This window comes from Eutrema salsugineum, unplaced genomic scaffold (assembly GCF_000478725.1).
Source record: "Eutrema salsugineum unplaced genomic scaffold, Eutsalg1_0 scaffold_13, whole genome shotgun sequence".
NCBI classification, from domain to species: domain Eukaryota; kingdom Viridiplantae; phylum Streptophyta; class Magnoliopsida; order Brassicales; family Brassicaceae; genus Eutrema; species Eutrema salsugineum.
The window spans coordinates 1,828,039-1,845,498 of NW_006256885.1; the positions used below are offsets into that span (position 1 = coordinate 1,828,039).

At 34.3% G+C, this 17,460-nt stretch overlaps 4 protein-coding genes and 1 non-coding gene across 8 annotated transcripts; 3 read left to right on the top strand and 2 right to left on the bottom strand.

The window, feature by feature from the left end:
• Nucleotides 1–2,300: 2,300 nt before the first annotated feature.
• On the bottom strand, nt 2,301–3,793 carry LOC18024153 (heterogeneous nuclear ribonucleoprotein H3). 2 transcript variants are annotated; one of them, XM_024159911.1, is made up of 3 exons: nt 3,215–3,291; nt 3,162–3,165; nt 2,301–3,115 (listed from the first exon to the last, which is right to left on the bottom strand). In XM_024159911.1, exons 1-3 carry the CDS (start codon nt 3,289–3,291, stop codon nt 2,531–2,533), a joined length of 666 nt encoding a protein of 221 aa, XP_024015679.1. In that variant the 3' UTR covers nt 2,301–2,530. The 2 variants fall into 2 exon arrangements, with proteins under 2 accessions (XP_024015679.1, XP_006406335.1); XM_006406272.2 differs by adding an exon at nt 3,655–3,793 and having other exon boundaries at nt 2,301–3,371.
• Nucleotides 3,794–3,949: 156 nt separating this feature from the next.
• Nucleotides 3,950–4,031, top strand: TRNAS-GCU. Its single transcript has one exon. It is a non-coding gene; the product is annotated as a tRNA-Ser (tRNA).
• Nucleotides 4,032–6,611: 2,580 nt separating this feature from the next.
• Nucleotides 6,612–8,881, top strand: LOC18024154 (zinc finger protein WIP4). The gene is made up of 2 exons (XM_006406273.2): nt 6,612–7,286; nt 8,447–8,881. Exons 1-2 carry the CDS (start codon nt 6,627–6,629, stop codon nt 8,879–8,881), a joined length of 1,095 nt encoding a protein of 364 aa, XP_006406336.1. The 5' UTR covers nt 6,612–6,626.
• Nucleotides 8,882–9,698: 817 nt separating this feature from the next.
• LOC18024155 (zinc transporter ZTP29) lies at nt 9,699–13,098 on the top strand. 3 transcript variants are annotated; one of them, XM_024159571.1, is made up of 13 exons: nt 9,699–9,764; nt 10,041–10,112; nt 10,602–10,660; nt 10,954–11,046; nt 11,149–11,238; nt 11,359–11,440; nt 11,733–11,788; nt 11,928–11,984; nt 12,184–12,224; nt 12,355–12,422; nt 12,538–12,594; nt 12,689–12,806; nt 12,911–13,098. In XM_024159571.1, exons 2-13 carry the CDS (start codon nt 10,046–10,048, stop codon nt 12,954–12,956), a joined length of 834 nt encoding a protein of 277 aa, XP_024015339.1. In that variant the 5' UTR covers nt 9,699–9,764; nt 10,041–10,045; the 3' UTR covers nt 12,957–13,098. The 3 variants fall into 3 exon arrangements, with proteins under 3 accessions (XP_024015339.1, XP_006406337.1, XP_024015340.1); XM_006406274.2 differs by having other exon boundaries at nt 9,719–10,112; XM_024159572.1 differs by lacking the exons at nt 9,699–9,764; nt 10,602–10,660 and having other exon boundaries at nt 9,982–10,112.
• A 782-nt stretch (nt 13,099–13,880) lies between these two features.
• LOC18024156 (serine/threonine-protein kinase Nek6) lies at nt 13,881–16,355 on the bottom strand. The gene is made up of 13 exons (XM_006406276.2): nt 16,169–16,355; nt 16,008–16,074; nt 15,838–15,903; nt 15,703–15,746; nt 15,563–15,608; nt 15,392–15,472; nt 15,258–15,300; nt 15,119–15,168; nt 14,960–15,041; nt 14,828–14,877; nt 14,681–14,754; nt 14,545–14,596; nt 13,881–14,466 (listed from the first exon to the last, which is right to left on the bottom strand). The coding sequence occupies exons 1-13, from the start codon at nt 16,285–16,287 to the stop codon at nt 13,954–13,956; spliced, it is 1,287 nt and encodes a 428-aa protein (XP_006406339.1). The 5' UTR covers nt 16,288–16,355; the 3' UTR covers nt 13,881–13,953.
• Nucleotides 16,356–17,460: the final 1,105 nt, after the last annotated feature.

A 17,460-nucleotide genomic window follows, 5' to 3' on the forward strand; every position in this document is an offset into this window, starting at 1 on the left:
TTCTTAAAGTATGTATGAATTTTCCATCAAGTTGGCATTTTGACAAGTACAAAAATTACTAAGACAAATAAAAAGGAAATCTATGGCGATGAGTTAATTTAACAAACACATATTGTTATTCTTCTTCGAAAGTCTTCTAAATTCCGCGTGGCCATCCGATTTCCACATGTTAGCACTTTTCTGAAGCCAAACCTCACATTATCATCGACGCTTAATGGCAAACAAAACATAATGTGTACGTGGTATTGCAAATTAGCCTTCGGCTGCTTCCATCTCTGACTTTTCCATTGTGAAGTTTTTTTTTTTCTTTTCAATAACGGTACACCATTCCATGACCGATAGTGGAAGACGGCAGACTTGGACTTTTGGAGTTGAATTTAGTTTGAATATGACCAAGTCCTTCAAGGTGCGAGAAAAGATTATGATTGATTGCATTGGGGAAAATTTGTAGAGCATTTGATAAAACTTGGTCGTTACTCGTTAGAGACCCGTCTTGCAGCACATTCTGGATAAAGAGTAAAATTATTAGATTTTGCATTTTTTACCTTTTTGTTTTTAAATGATCAATACTTAATTTCCCCCAGATAATAATGATTTATAATATTTTCTAATAGATGGCGCTATTATTTACAATAGCTTTCTTTGTGATTGTAACCTTTAAGTGTAGAAAGTTCAAATTAAATAATTGTCAGATTCCTTTCAGAAATGTGTGAGAAAGCATAATGACAAAAGAAAAGGTGTAGTTTTCAATTGGATAAACCCAAAGTTTCTTCTGCTTGCATAGTAACATCTTCAGATGGTAAAATTAAATGCTAACAATGATTATGATCCAGCCGTTCATTTGTTTTTGATATTTTGCTACAAGTTTTAAAAGTGATATTAGAAGTGAAAAAGGCAAGAAGTTACAAAAACCTAACAACTATTCTACCATTGTATTTATACATATTTGTTCAGTGGTTTTGGCCTTTACCATTAAAATGTCTGAACTACTGTCAAGAAAATATCAAAGACAGGAAAATACATACTGCTCCATACTGTTTATCTTTTCGCACCAAACTAACATATCAATGAAGACAAACTGCTTTTACCAGTCTGTTTACCCAATAAACACTACAAAGTATCCAAAACGATTTATCACTTCAAGGTTTCTGCCGTTTTAACCACATGACTAACAGGCAAGAATATCAATCAATATTCCTATTTCCACAACTTAAGCAATAGCCTAAATAATGTTACAATCCAACAAGAGTTTTTGTAATAAATTAAATTTCGATGTTCTTTGGATGAAAACTTTAATAACTTTTGAAAGTTTCAAAAAAACGTATTTTATGAATTAAATCTTAACAAAAACGTATTTTTATGAAAGTTTCAAATACGTTCTTTAGTTTTTGTCATATGGATTGCATTTTCAAAAGTTACTAAATATTACTCCCTCCGTTTCACAAAGATTGTCGTTCTGACATTTTTTTTTGTTTAAAAAAGAATGTCGTTTTAGAATTTCAATATAATGTTTAACATAAAATACCATTTTTAATCTCAATAATTTCAGAAAATTAATTATAAATATAATTCTAAGAGTCATTTTCTGCAAATTAATAAGAGTATAAGAGACATTTTATCTTATTTCTTAATTTGTGTGAAAAATGTCAGAATGACACTCTTTGTGAAACGGAGGAAGTAATTATTAGCAAAAAGAAAAAGCATTATAAACTAGTTAAATACACTTTGATTAAATATCATCTGATTGCATTAAACCAGACCAAAACTAATAGAATTTTAAGATTTGAATATGAACTAATTAATGTATAGGTAATTTCAAATTGTAATTTAGAATGTATATATATATATATATGTTTTCTATTACTTTGAATAAATTTGGTAGTAGATTTAAATCGTATTTTGACAGTATAATTTTTGTTTCGTTTATTTTTTTAGTTAGTTTTTTTTTTTATAAAAAATCTAATTTTATAATATAATATTTGATTAATATTAAAAGATGAAAAATACAATTATGATCACTAGCAAATAACAACAAACACATTTTTCATAGGCCATTTAAACAATTAGTCTTTGTACAAAATGACTTCTAAATTAGTTTTAAATTTTATGGCCCCAAACAAATGTTTGATAGCGGCTTTTGTCCAAATCAAATTGTTGAACGAAAAATTATATAACAAAATATAAATTTACAAACAATATTAGTTAGATTTGTTTTTTTAATATCTTAACATAAAGTTGTTTCAATATTTCATTTCCTTTTAAAATGTTTTTTTATTATGTATGAAAAAAATATATTAAACGCGAACTTCAAATTATATTCTAATATATTTTTGAAGAAAACAAGCAAAGTATTTCATCAAAGTTAAGCCCTAGGCCAATGTTTTCCAATACATAACATAGACACGGCCCTGCCTGACCAGATAGTACATCAAAACCGGAACGATCATCAATGCGTTGAAATTGTGATCTTGTGACAACCATTTTTGAAGGAAAAAAAGTAATGAAAGTTACCACGACACAAGTGGTGGGATCATCTTCCTCTTGATAACGCCTCCTCTAACTCCGCAATCGATGAAGGAAACAGCTCTATGTAACGGCTCCCAAGCGTTTTCCTGTCCTTGACCATCGCAGCTCTCGACTCGTCTGCGTTCTCAAACTCCACAAACGCCTCTCCAGTGGGTCTCCCTTCAACATTGACAGTAACATGAACAGAGTCTTCAGACAAATCGAAGTCTTTGAAGAAGTCAACTATGTCTTCTTTCCCTGCTGAGAAAGGTAACCCTCTCAGCCTCAAGATACCCGTATGCTCAGCATTCTCTTTCCCATCATAACTGGATCTAGCCCTTTGCACATTCCTGCGAGGTGAATATCCACCACCACCACTCACACCACCACCACTTCTTCCACCGCTGCTTCCTCCGCCGTCACCACTAACCGTACCATGGACACGAGACTCCGCAACCTCATTAGCAATAGCCTTATAGTACTCTTGTTTCGTGCTCCTAAAAACCTCAACGTATCTCCTTCCCATGTTCTGTCTGTTCTTATGGAGAGCGAAATCGACCTGAAGGGGATAACCCAGGACACAAAAGGCTTCCCCTGTGAGCTTATTGTTCTTGTGAACAAATAAGACATCGACCACATCTAAGCCAGGGAAGAACTCTACTACATCGAGCTCTGCGCAATCAAAGGGAAGACCTCGGAGTCGAACCACAGGGAAAGCAGGAGGAGGTGGAGGAGCAACGAATCCATAAGGGTTATACATAAAGCCTGAACCAGGATGAGGTCCATAGAATGGTCCTGGAGGACCTTGATCGATCATTCTTTGACGCTTAGGTCCCATTTCACGCCCATCAGGACCATCTCCATATCTATATTCACCAGAACAATATTCAATCTTTAAAATTTAAACCCTTTCTAGGATAAAACTAAAGCCAAGACTTCCTACACCATTTCGAGAGATTGCAGGTCGAAAATCTCCGAGCAAACAGAGAAATTAAAGGGAATCGAAACGGATTAAACTCTACCAGGATCTGAATTGAAGTGATTTGTGTATGGATCGAACCCGATAACAAAACAACAAAGAACCCTAATTGCGGAAGCTAAATGTAATCAAATCATTGACGAACAAATCGGAGATAATCTGGGGCTTACCCTCTGTAGAACATTGTCGCCTGCGCAAACTATCTTCGGTGTCGACTGAACGGATGATCAAATCGATTGGAACTTTCGAGGAGCTTCTCTGATTTTGAAGCTTCGAATTCGAATCGTGCCTTGGAAATCTCAGCTCAACGGAAGAAGTGTTTTAAATTAAAAAAAAAAAAATGAAGATAAAAGAAAACAATGCTTCATTGGGCTTTTAGTCTTGGTGGGCCTTTACACATTAAGACGATTTTTGTAATAGATATAACGGTATATATATTAAAAAAGATGATTCTAAACACATGTAGTCGCTTTGGCCGAGTGGTTAAGGCGTGTGCCTGCTAAGTACATGGGGTTTCCCCGCGAGAGTTCGAATCTCTCAGGCGACGAAATTTTTGAATTTTGCCCATTTACAGTTATTGTGGATAATGTAGCTTTCAAGGAAAGATCAGTTGTATGCTTTTTTTTTCTTTCGTTTCTTTGTTTTGTGGATATTAATTTTTTTTTTTTTTAAACTGATACAATTCCATATTTATTTATTTATTTCTTTTTTCTTTGTTTTGTGGGTATTACTTTTAATTTATTTTCAAACTGATACAATTCCATTTTGTATTCAAAATTGTTAATTAATGATTTTTTTTTCTTAAGTTAACATGATATACTCCTCAATTCAAAAAAATAATAATAGATATTATAAAAAGCATACCTATATATTTGAGTTGAACTCAGAAAACAACATCATGGCCAATCCCAAAGCAAAGAGTTTAGTTAGATTAGAAGAACAGATATACTTTAAACACAAACAGACATGCACATAAAATAAAATAATAACATTAAAAAAGGAAATTGACATGAGGTGCATATATAGATAAAAATGTCTGAGACGAGACAACAAAGGATACATAAAAGACAAGAGAGGTTGAAAGAATGCACTTGTGCCAAAAAAAAAAAAAAAGGTTCAAACACAACAATTTACACTCACTCGATCGTGCTCGCTCGGGAACACCTCATGTTTCGTTTTGTTTTTGTTTTTGAACAACTCCTGATTAGTTCGTTTATTAATACTAATTAACATGTACTCTAAAATATATTAAACTTTGGTCGTCAATCTTTTCTATTTCACACGGTGCGACCACTCACTTTTCTGTTTAAACCCACTAAGGTTGACCCAAAAGAACACAAAATTCATAAACAATTTGACTCAAATGAACTAGTATGAAAAAATAAGTTATTTTTATTTTATTTTGGGAACATTTTCGGTATACAACTTATTTATTGATCATAGAACTATGTTTTTAAAAGTATACTAACTCTTCTGGATCAATATCCACCGTCAAAATATAAAGAACCTAAACTACTCGAGGCTGAGATGGTGGTATATATGCGAACATAATGAAATTGATCATAGTTTCGACCAACAAAGCAATACCACTATATTAACGCATCAGATTTCATATAAAATATTTGTTATAGTATTAGAAAATCTAAAACGACTGTTATATAAAACATATATATTAATTACGGCAGAGTAAGTACTTTATAGAGTCTATATATAACGTCAACATTTAGGTGACCTACGTTTCAAAAAAAAAAAAAATGAAGGTGACCTTATGATTATCTAGTGGTTGTAGTAATTGGTTTCTTATTACTCGGTGTATAACATCTAAAAACGTTAGGGAAAGTTGCATTTCAAATATTACCTATATTCCTTCTTATTTGATTACTACTACTATAAGTTATGTAAATTGGTTAAATAAAGATTTGGAGTTCCCAAGTAATATGTTTCTGAAGCCGAGCCGACATTGAGATGAGGCCACCAACGCAAGTGCTGTCCTCGATCACGACCGTCTCTTTTTCCAACGCGATCAATCTTCCCACAAAACCAAAAATGTTTATCAACTCTTGATTCTATGCTTTATCTCTCTGTCTCTCTCTCTACATACGTTTTGTAATTTACTTTTAGAGATTAAAGGAGACAAACTTTTATCCTTGATTCCCGATCTTGTCCATTTTATTTGATCCTTTCCATACTCTGTCTGTCTAATGGATTATTTCGACGAGGGACTCAAGCTTTTGTGGGTATCAACATTCAACCTAAATATCTTGTAAGTTAAAATAAAACCTATTAGTCATCTTCATCAATAGATTCAAAAACTATGTAATATGTATTGCAGATTAGCGGTAACTTAGTTTACCGATCTCTTAAAAACGAAAAAAACAATTTGAAACCAATCACGTTATCCGATTTGTTTTTTTTATAAAAAGAATATAATCTTAAAACTATATATAGATCTATATACATATGATGAATTAATTTATTCATACTAACGTATTTAGAAATATTTAACCTCGATCAAAAATTTATTTTATTACTAATTAGAGGTTTAATTTGAGCTTTTGACCAGTAACTTTTTGAATCCAAGAAGACTAAAACATCCAAAATTAGTTTTCTCCTCAACATCGAAATATGAACACGTGATCCGCGAGGCACATTCCCTTTGGAAGGTCCCTAAACCTACATACGCTTAGTTTTTCCCCGATCTTAGAGATATCCGCTACTTTTAATTTGTGACAAGAAAGCTTTAATAATTTACTTAATTGCTTATGGTTGTTTCATAAAAAAATTTTGATTGACTTTATTTTAATAAAATACATGCGTGCACTTCGAGTCCCAAGATAGTAAGTTTCCTTTTCCCTTCTTCAAATTTTCTCTTTGTTTCTTTCTCCCTACCGTCTTCTCCGTATACCCTTTTACTATCAATTATCAAATGCTATTCCACCGCTTTGTCACATTGCAAACCTAATATATATATATACACACACACACACAAGAGTGACATGTCTCATACAACTCATACACACACGTGACACACTCACATATTAATACATACATGCATATCTAGCTTTCTTTCCTCTCTAAACCCAACCCACATCATCTAGAGATCGTGCCTTCTTCTTATTCTCTCCCTCTTCTCCTCAAAGTAATGTCTGATCCAGCTTGTATCCTCAACAATGGATATGTCGACTACTATGACTATAGATTCAACTATTCCACTTCTCTCTCACACATCTACGACTCTCATGGCAGCTTCTATTACCCTCATAATACCACAAACCCAATCATCAACACGGAAAAACCTAATTCTACTTTACCCGACTCTCCTCCACTCAGAGAAGCTCTTCCTCTCCTTAGCTTAAGCCCCATTCATAAGAATCAAGAACCTATTGTTCATCCTCATGAGTTCTATTTCATGGAGACGACCGAAACTTCTTCTAACTCAAACTGTCTTGACCATGATCTTGATCAAAGTCATCATCATGATGTAACCGTGGATCTTCATCTAGGGTTAGCAAACCTCAGCGGCGACGCTATTGCCTACGGTGGTGGTGGGAGCAGCAGCAGCGATGTCATCCTTGATTCTACCGACCAAGAGCATCATCATGATCATCATCAGGATCGTCATCAAGATCAAGGAGCAGAAGTTACACTTGCTTCTGATCATGATGATGGTTATGGTGGTGTACAAAGGGGTAATCATCATCATCACTATTGGATCCCTACTCCTTCTCAGATTCTGATGGGTCCTACACAGTTCTCTTGTCCTCTATGCTTCAAGACCTTCAACAGATACAACAACATGCAGGTAAGGATATATTCATCCGATAAACCAAACTCTAATTTAGTTCCTACTTCCCCTAAAATGATTTTCAAGGTTTGACTTTTTGTTCTTGAAAAATGGATCTCAATTAATTTACTTCTCTTATTTTTTTCCTTCTAAATTATAGTTCTCGTTATTTTCCTTCAAATCTTCATCATGATAAAATCTTTATCACACACTACGACCTTTTTTTCATCATAATTGATACTCGTATAAAATCGAGAATAACTTTTCATTTGATGGTACAAGTCATCAGCTGTACAGCATTGATTGATGGCTATGAGAACATCAACTAAAATCAATCAATGGGTTTAAAATCAAGAAGATCTTCTTTAACCGATAGTCTTCTCTAGACTGACTCCTTCTAACCCTAAAATATGATTAGTCTTCCTTTTCCGTTTTTGTTCTCTCTTGATTGTTGCGCAGTTCTACTACACAACACTCATTACCCTAAAAAGTAAAAGAAAAAGAGGAAGATAAATGTTTTGCAGATTATGTTGTACTCTTTGTGTCTTCAGTCTTCAAATTATATAGTAATAGTATCTATATATATATATATTATTTTTGTGGGCAACCCACATATAAATTTTCAATAATACTTTATTTCTATTAACCCTAAACAATCATACATGTTTAGATCTTAATTCTCGTACACCCTTTTGCGAAAATAATATTATCTAAAGGTATAATTATCTACACAAGAGAAAATTATCTAAAGGTATAAATTGTCTAAAGGTATAAATTATCTAAAGGGAAATCACGTATAAATTTTCTCTATATATATTCTTTATTCCAATTACCCTTAAACAGTCATACATGTTTAGATCTTATTCTCGTACACCCTTTTGTGAATATTATTATAGAAGAGAAAATTATCTAAAGGTACATGGATTACTAATATTATTAGCATAAAAAGTCTGTCTAGAAATACACACAAGTAACTGATAAGTATCTTGAAACTAGCTACATAAACTTTGTGCAAGTCTTATTACATAATGTTAAGCTGTTCCACTGATCTCTTTAGTCACTGCACAAATTTACGATGTGGGCGATTGGATGAATCAAAGATTAGTTTGGATTTTGATCTTAATGGCAAAGCTTAACAAGAAGTGTTTTACAATTTTATAATGAAATGTTATTATTAGATGCACATGTGGGGACATGGATCACAATACAGAAAAGGACCGGAGTCACTTAGAGGGACACAACCAACTGCAATGCTCAGGCTGCCTTGCTACTGCTGCGCACCAGGCTGCAAGAACAACATAGACCACCCGAGGGCAAGGCCGCTTAAAGATTTCCGTACGCTTCAGACACATTACAAGCGGAAACACGGTGCGAGGCCATTTGCTTGTCGTAGATGTGGAAAGGCTTTTGCAGTCAAAGGAGACTGGAGGACGCACGAGAAGAACTGTGGGAAGCTTTGGTATTGCTCATGTGGCTCGGATTTCAAGCACAAGAGGTCGCTTAAGGACCACGTCAAGGCCTTTGGGGATGGCCATTTTCCTTGTTTTGGCATTGATTGCTCCGGCGATCATGAGGACGAGGATGCTGCTTCTGATGTCGAACAGCAAGAATGATCGTGTTTGTTTGTTTGTTTTTTTTTTCTTTTGCTGGGATTATTATTTATGAGAATAGCAGTTGCCATTAGTGTTTTGAGGTCTTCCTTAAAGTTTTTAGAACGTGTCTTATTTCATATAATTAATCTAAATTGCTTTGTTATCCTGAGTTCTATTCCTACACGTAGATGTAATAAGGAACTCAATTTGCAGAATTCCACGTGCATTAGTGCTCTTGTTTATTAAAAACTCTAAGATTTAGAATAGATAAACTTGGTTGAAATACAAAAAATCAAGCATTTTTAAGAATAATCAGATTTATGAAACTTTGAAAAGTGGCCTTTCTAGTGATTTAAAATTTTAAATTGTAGAGAACAATTAGCATTTGTTACTCTAGGACATTCCTAATTTTCGAACCAAAATCCTAATTAACATAAACTTATCTTCGTTCTCTTACAAATTCAGATGAATCTCTTTCATCTGGAAGATCGGAGACAAAATCTTAAACACCTACTCAAATGAGTATAAAAAAAAACTAGTATGAGCCAAAAATAATTGATAAAAAAGAATAAATTTATATATTTTTAACATATGAAAATAATATCAACAATGCTAAACCTAATGTTGAAGCAACTCCCACAGATTTCAAGAAAAATCAATTAATATTTTATATATATAAGGGACTTGATTTCACTAAAGCAAAAGTTTTGGATCCTTTTTGATATGTCAACTAAACTTTTTGAAGTTTTGATAATTTTCCCAAACTATATATATTTGGTTTACCCGCTTGTAGAAGGGGCTCCGGGTAATCTCGACCCGAGATAAACCCGGGTCAACATAAACCAGGGGACAGGGACAAGAGGAAGAAGATGGAAGGTTAGGTAGAAAACGAGAAGCACGCAAGGTCAGGCATAATATGCTCACTTAGGCTAAGAATTTGAAGAGAAAAACTATCGATTAGGGTTTTGAGCTTTCCACTTTCCATCGATTAATCCCCAAAACTATCTCTTCCTTCCGGTTTAGATATTCTCTTCGTCTCCGTCTTTATATACTAAATCTTCGCCTTCTCCATTTCTGAAGTCGACTTAGGAATTTACTTGGAATCACCAGGAAAAAAATTGGTTGTGTGTTTGTTTTTGTTGAGGAGCGATAAGGTCTTTCCTGTTCAAATTCCTGTCAGATAAAATGGTGGATTCCCAGATGCTCGTGGCGCTTGGACTATCCCTCGTGGGCGGATTATCTACTTCTCTAGGTGGGTCAATGTTGCTATGTCTACTTTTTTCATGAAAATTCCACTTTTTTCTTGAAAATTCCAATTTCAAGTGTTTGGTTTTTAGAATGAGGATTCATTGTTTAAATAATGATGAATGATGGTTCTTCTAATGCTGAACTTTTGCCTTTGTTTACAATCTTGTGTGAATTATTTTCGTTGAATAAATTGTCAAAGCTACTTGTAGGATCATCGATTGTTGTTGTGCCATCAAAAATTGTTCGGTTAAGACTGGATTGTCTCTTTCAAAATGTTGTTTTATGTGCAGTGGTGTTACAAATGGAAATGCTGATCTTGTGTTCGATACATTGCTAGTTCGTAGATATGAAGATTTGGTGTCTTAACTGAACATAATGAATTGTGGATCCTTATATGTGAAATTTTCAGTTTTCTTATTTCTGTTACTTAGCTAGCATGAGAGGCGATGATGATTTTCTTCAGTTTAATTAAGGTTCATTTTACTTTTCGTAGGTGCACTTTTCGTAGTTCTTAGTGACACTCCCAATATGAAGATGCTTGGACTTCTGCAGGTGACGCTAGATCTAATTTTTCATTCTAAAGTCCCTATATGTATTCCTCTCAGATATCATAGAGGAGGATTTTAGTTTTGTAAAATACGGGTCAATGTCTGGTAAAGCAGGGTTCCCATAATTTTATAGACCCATTGGTGGAGTCTCATTGATTGCTATTTTCTCTTGTCTCTAAGTTTATAAGGTGGTAGTGACTAGAAGTCTAGAACTTGTGTTCCCGTACCAACATTCTTTTCACTTAGAAAATTTGATCCATATTGTAAATGATCTGATCATATAAGTCCTTTCTACAGGGTTTTGCGGCAGGTCTGATGTTGAGCATATCCTTCCTGGATTTGGCGCATAATGCAATAAACTCTATTGGGTTCTTAAAAGGAAATCTCTGGGTTAGTATCTCTGTCTATCTTGTGCCTCAGTGGTTTTGCTATACAAAATTAGATATAAATTTTTCTTCACACTGAAAGTAATATAGTTTTCTAGTGATGCAGTTTTTTGGTGGTGTGATATTCTTTGCGTGTATTGCCAAATTCATACCCGAACCAACAATTGGTCCTTCTACTGACGTGAAAAGAAGAAAGGTAAGAATGTTTTTTTTCTTTCTTTTCTTTCTTTTTAAAACAGTTTTCTCCCAAACCTTTCTGCCAGAAATGTTGTGGTTCTGTAGTATCATGAAAGTTTGGCAAATTTGTTGAAAACAGAAAAATGGAGACGAGGGAGGTAAGGACATGGTGAAGAAGCATCGCCGGCAAGTCTTATATAGTGGAATTATTACAGCTATTGGTATACCAACTTTCACTTCCATATCTTTAATTTGTTAATCCTTTGTCGTCCTAGTTTTGGATGCATTTAGTTTAAGCTGTAATTTGTTGCCTAACTATGCAAGCTCATATTTAGTCTTATTATTACAGTCAATACTGTGAAAGACTTAGTGATCTCTGTGTTTGTTCAATCGGAAAGTAACATGTTTCATGGACTTCTATAAAATATTTCTTGATTTTGATGTTAATGTTATAGTGTAACTGTTTATCTAAACTCGTCATGTATATCTTATCTACTTCGCTTTGAACTATAGGCATAAGCTTGCATAATTTTCCAGAAGGGATGGCCGTATTTCTCGGATCAATTAAGGTACGGATTAAGGAACATGATGAACAGAAAATTTCAGGGAGCATGCATTCTGGCAAATTATTGTCTCTCGATGCCCTCTGATGACCTGCATCATCAACGTATTAATATCAATCTCTGCTTGTTGGATTCTACTTCACAGGGCATGCGAGTTGGTGTTAATTTGGCTTTGGCAATAGCTTTACACAACATCCCCGAGGTAAAGATTCTGTAACCATTAGAAAATTTTGAAGGCGGTCTTATTTAAAGAAACCTAGAAAGACTATCAAGTCTTAATTTTTTACTGTGTTTCCTGTTTGACTGTCTGTTATCCACTATAAACTAATCTCAAAAAAAATTATATTGTTCATTTCTCTGATTTGACGAGCTGCTCTTGCTACTCCGATGTAATATTTCAGGGTGTTGCGGTTGCACTTCCTATTTATTTTGCAACAGAGAGGTAAGAACATGGTTGCATATGGATTCACATTTATTCTTCTATCCACGTTGTATATAAGGATAGGATGTATGCATTTCACTATATACTCTGTGTTCTTATTCATCCGAAAACGATGTTATGCATATAACAGCAAATGGCAGGCATTCAAATTGGCAACGCTCTCTGGTTTAGCAGAGCCTCTAGGTGTAGTTATCGTGGGTAAGTTGCATCGGTTTCTTTGTTCAAATTGCTTCTTCTGTACAAGTACCTGTTCTCGTAAGAGTTGAGAAGAGTATCATAAATTCTGGCTTGATCCATCTTCCTTACGATGCAGCCTATCTATTCCCAAGCAGCTTAAGTCCAGAAATCCTTGAAGGCTTGTTGGGAGCAGGTAAGTAGAAACTCTGCAGCAAATCGATACTTTATGTTAGAAATCGTTGGACTTAAAACAAATCAATTCAAAATCTGTTGTTTGTATGATCCAGTTGGTGGAATCATGGCTTTCCTAACGTTGCACGAAATGCTTCCTTTAGCATTTGATTATGCTGGACAGAAACAAGCTGTGAAGGCTGTGTTTGTTGGCATGGCATGTATGTCTGCAAGGTAAAAACGCAAATCCGAAAACCAAGACTTTGAAATAGCTTCGGCATTCTCATATCATCTCTGTAGTAGTTTATGATTGATGATGTGTTTGTCTGTTTTTGCAGTCTTTACTTTCTGGAGTTGAGTTTGCCTGAGACAATGAGCTTGTAAGGTCGATAATGTCATGTGCAATAATTGCCTCCTCAAAGACAGAAATCATTCTCTGGAGTATAGTCTCTTTGTAAAGACAGTAAAACCTGTAAACAAATGAGTATTCTTTTTATAAATTCAAAGGAATAATCTGTTTTCAACATCCATTTGTGTAACAGTAGTTCAGAGTTTTTCACTTAACTCAGTCTTACTAATTTCTGGCAAATGTTACTGTAAATCCATGTGATCATCTGTGGACCAAAGGTGCGTTTGCAAAAATCAAAGATTCTTCTATTTAGACTCATTCAAACAATCCGTAGAACAATTATCGCTCTAGTTTACTTTTGCCATTTATTCATTCCTAAATTTAGCAGCAAAAATTAGAGAATACTATCTCGCTAATTAATGGCAGACCTTGAAACTCTCTCTTTTTCTCCTTCCACATTTTTCTATAGTATAAATACCTTCACCTTTAAGGCATCAGATAACAAAAACACAAACAAGAAAAAACAAAAAATAATGGAAATGAGGAACGTCAAGAACTTTTTTGTGGCCCTCTTTGTCTCGGCCGTGTTAGTGAGCTCAGCCACCGCGGCTACTATGGAGTCTCCAGCACCAGCACCAGGTGCTTCTTCCGCCACCGTGGCTTTTCCGGTGGTTGGCTCCATCGTTGCTGCATCATTCTCCGCCTTCTTGGCTCTTCTCTTGCAGTAAAAAAAAGGCATTATAATGAGGAGGGCTTCTAAGAGACATATATAACAAAACTCTTTTTTGTTCTGATTTGTTCCTTAGAATCATTGGAAAATAATTTTGTCAAATAACCCCATTTTGATGTATTATCACATTGTGTAAGTTATTACACTAATATTATGATTATGCTAATAATAACATTATTCTAAATTAGGCTTGCTGATAAACTTTTGTGAATCTAGTCAATAACTTCATTGCTTTTCGATTAATGTCTTTGAATACACAAAATGGTTTCATGTGAAAAAAAGTTGTGGTTAAGTGTTTCTTTTTAAGGGCTGGTTTCATCATCGTTTTGCTTTCTCTTTACATTCATGAGACTTTTGGTAAGCCAAATCGCGGTTTCTCTTGATGAAACTGTTTCATCTCCAAAAGGTTTCAAGACTCCTTCAAGCTCATCGAACTTTTCTTGCCTAAGTAAACCTGCACAAAGCTCCAGTAAAGATTCCAATGCTTCTGCTCTCTCCTCGCTTCTCGGGCTCTTCTTCTGATATTCGCGTAGTAGCGTTAATGTGCTAATGAATGACATTTCTTGGCTCTTTGCTGGTCTCTCTTTCTCTTTTGAACTAGAACTTGTATTCTTGTTTCTCTTCTCTCTTTCCTCTGCTTCTTCCGTTACTATTTGATTATGTTTAATGGGTGTTTTCGCGGGTTTGGTAGTGCATGTTCTGTTTCCGTAAGTGTTGTGTTCTGATTTGGACACAACCGGTTTGAAAACTGGAGACAAATCTTGGCATTGTGCAAGATATGGCTGTAAGTGAGGATGTCTTAACAATTCTGCTGCCTATAAAGAACGTTTCACTGTTAAAATAGTTGGAAGTAAACGCAAAATGAAGAAACTGAAAGAAACCATCAAACTCACAGTTGGTCTATGTTCAGGGTTCTTTCGCAACATGCTTTTGATCAGTCTTTTTCTGAAAAGCATATTAGAAATTTTTCATCAACACTAAAAAGCTTGTTTACAGTAAACTAAACTAAAATGTATATGTGATACTCACAATGAAGAGGAATACATGACCGGGAGAGGAGAAAGCGAAGAGCGGTTAATCTTGTTGATGAGTCCAGCCATGTCCTGTTTCCAAGAAACAGAATTTTTCAGAAGCTCGAAAGGAATTTCAGATTTTAACTCGTGGAAAAATTCTTACAGGAGCCTTGAAGGCAGGTTGATGTGCAGCTACTTCAAACATACAGCAACCTGTAAAACCAAAATCTTTATGAGATACCAAGAAAAACCAAAAGTTTTGGGGATGTGTTAAGTTAAAGAAAAGAGATTAAACCTAAAGACCAAATATCAGATTTGTAACCATAAGGTATATCTGCAAGAAGTTCAGGGCACATGTAGTTTGGTGTTCCCACAATCTATAAAAACAAATTAAAAAACGATTTAGAAATACTTCGGTGACAAGCTATAGATTCTAATGGAATATTAGCATTACCGAGGAAGCAAGGTCTTCTTTGCCAAGAAGTTTTGCAAGGCCAAAGTCACCTGAAAAAAGAGATAATTTTGAATACAGAGGTTCAAATCAACTTCTTAAGAGGTAACAAAGAGATGATTTTGCATCTGAAATTTTGTACCTAGTCGAATCTCGTTTTCTTTGGTGAGGAATATGTTGGAGCACTGTAAATATAATTGATTTGCACTGTTAAACGAGTGTTATGTTCCATTGAAGCAATAGAAGTATAGAGAGTAATAGAAAAGTTTGAGTTACCTTAAGATCACGGTGAAGAACTCTATTGTTATGGAGGTAATCTATAGCCAACAATAGCTGCACCATCCATCTGCAGAGTTTCTACAGAGAAGAAGAGATAAATCCTAAGTTAGAATCAGTGTCAATTTCATTACTTGTCTATACCAAATAGATTCCTTAATAGTTTCTAACTTCTTCAGGTGCGAATGTTCCTCTAGCTTTCTTTATCATTTGTGTCCTGCATTTATCAAAATCAGTTAAAATAAACCATCAGAGCATAATAACCAAAGAAGCAGAAAACTGGAATGTAATATGTGAAATGATTGCCTTACATGTCTCCACCTTCACAATAACTAGTTACAATGCATACACAATCCTGCATAACCAGATTATGAAAACGCCCAAAAAAGTTAAAATTCTCTGCGAAATTTGCGCTTGATTATGAGCTTTGAACAGGACTAAATTACCTTTTCAACCCATGAATCTTTGTACTCCACAATATAAGGACTCTTAAGCTTTGATATTAAACTCATCTGAATTTCATCAAGAGACAAAGAACAAAACACATTTTCATTTTCAAGAATCCTCGTTGGATGTAAATTATATCATATAAGCAAGATCACTATAAAAAGCTAACCTCTTGGATCGCAGCAAGCTTGCATCTCTCTGTTTGTTTAGCCAAACGAATCTTCTTCACCACATACCTGCAAAGAACAAGCCATAGATTTTTGATCTCAAACCAGATCAGAACACAACCTGCAAAAATTTCAGGTCTTTCTCTATTTCTTTTGAACTCACCTTCGTCTCTCGGACTTGTGAATGACAAGAAAAGCAGAACCGAAAGCTCCTCTTCCGATCTGTTCAACGACTTCATAATCATCCATCTTTGAAGCTGTTTCACTTACCTTGTTTGCCATCTGGGATCTTCCTCTGTCGGTATTATAAAGGATCCAGCTTTCACAAGATTTTACTGTTCAATGGAGCCTGTATGCTTCATAGGATTCATATAAAAGCCATGAGCATTAAATTCTATGAAAATCACAAAAAAAAAAAAATTAAAGGATCAGGCAAGAAGGAAAAAAAACTGGGACCCTTTGACCAAATTTTGATTTTGAAATATCGTGATGAAGAAAATTTCGTAATTCTTTTGTTATTCTTTCCCTTTTTTGAACAAGATAGAGAGGGAAGATTTGAAGATGAAGCAAAGAAAGGTCAGAGAAAGTGAGGGAAAATTATTTAAATGAAAAATTAATAATAGTCTAAAAAGAAAGCTTGAGATTTCAGACTGTTGTTGTTGACATGTTTGTTGTTATCATCACATATAGTGCTTTTTTTATTATTATTGTTATTATGTCTCTTTCATACTTTTACACTTTTACACTTCTTGACAGAAGACATTCTCTGAGTTTATTACATTTTGTTTTATTACATCATTCTTTGGGTAGTTAAGAGATTATACCAACAAAAAACAAGAAATCTGAGTCTTATTTATTTGACCCAAATGTGAATTTCATGACTATTGTTACATAATTGTTTGACCAACCAAAGAAAATCTGTACAGTCTCAACTCTCAAGATCTCCTCTTTATGTTTTGGTTGGACCATATCTTAACTCTTTTGGTTAGAAGTTAGAACAACCCAATAATAAAATCTTATATAGACAGTCACATTTTATAAATGGATCTTTCATAATACATACTAACATACATACATTTTGACTAATTCTTTGGATATGTAAAGGTTTAGAAGAGACCTGAGTTGTTCATATGAAGACTCAAGAACATCAAAGACCATTAGCACTAGTAGAAGATTTTCTCTGCAGTAACGTAATAGATAGTTTTCAACACCACCATATTGCAGAGAAAGATTACAAATTGAGTTTGGGAGATATGTTCTATTTATATTTTATAATAAATTTTATATATGGGAAATTAGCTGGATATATTCTAGTCAAAACTTCCATTTAAATCTTAGTATACAATAGTTTTCTTTACAAAAAAAAATATTGAAGTATGTTTCGTTAAAAAACGATATTTAATTTATTGCAAAACAGAGTATTGATTAGTTTGGTCCGGTTTTGATTTTTATTCA

Bases quoted from the DNA above. Each gene is read 5' to 3' on its own strand.
- LOC18024156 (XM_006406276.2), bottom strand. From the start codon at position 16,287: ATGGCAAACAAGGTAAGTGAAACAGCTTCAAAGATGGATGATTATGAA. The intron at 15,609-15,702 runs GTAAGGCAATCA...TGATAAATGCAG, and splicing joins TATTGTGAAGGTGGAGACAT to GACACAAATGATAAAGAAAG. The intron at 15,042-15,118 runs GTAATGCTAATA...TTGTTTTTATAG, and splicing joins AAGAAGACCTTGCTTCCTCG to ATTGTGGGAACACCAAACTA.
- LOC18024154 (XM_006406273.2), top strand. From the start codon at position 6,627: ATGTCTGATCCAGCTTGTATCCTCAACAATGGATATGTCGACTACTAT. The intron at 7,287-8,446 runs GTAAGGATATAT...TGTTATTATTAG, and splicing joins ACAGATACAACAACATGCAG to ATGCACATGTGGGGACATGG.
- LOC18024155 (XM_024159571.1), top strand. From the start codon at position 10,046: ATGGTGGATTCCCAGATGCTCGTGGCGCTTGGACTATCCCTCGTGGGC. The intron at 11,441-11,732 runs GTATACCAACTT...TTTGAACTATAG, and splicing joins TGGAATTATTACAGCTATTG to GCATAAGCTTGCATAATTTT. The intron at 12,423-12,537 runs GTAAGTTGCATC...CTTACGATGCAG, and splicing joins TCTAGGTGTAGTTATCGTGG to CCTATCTATTCCCAAGCAGC.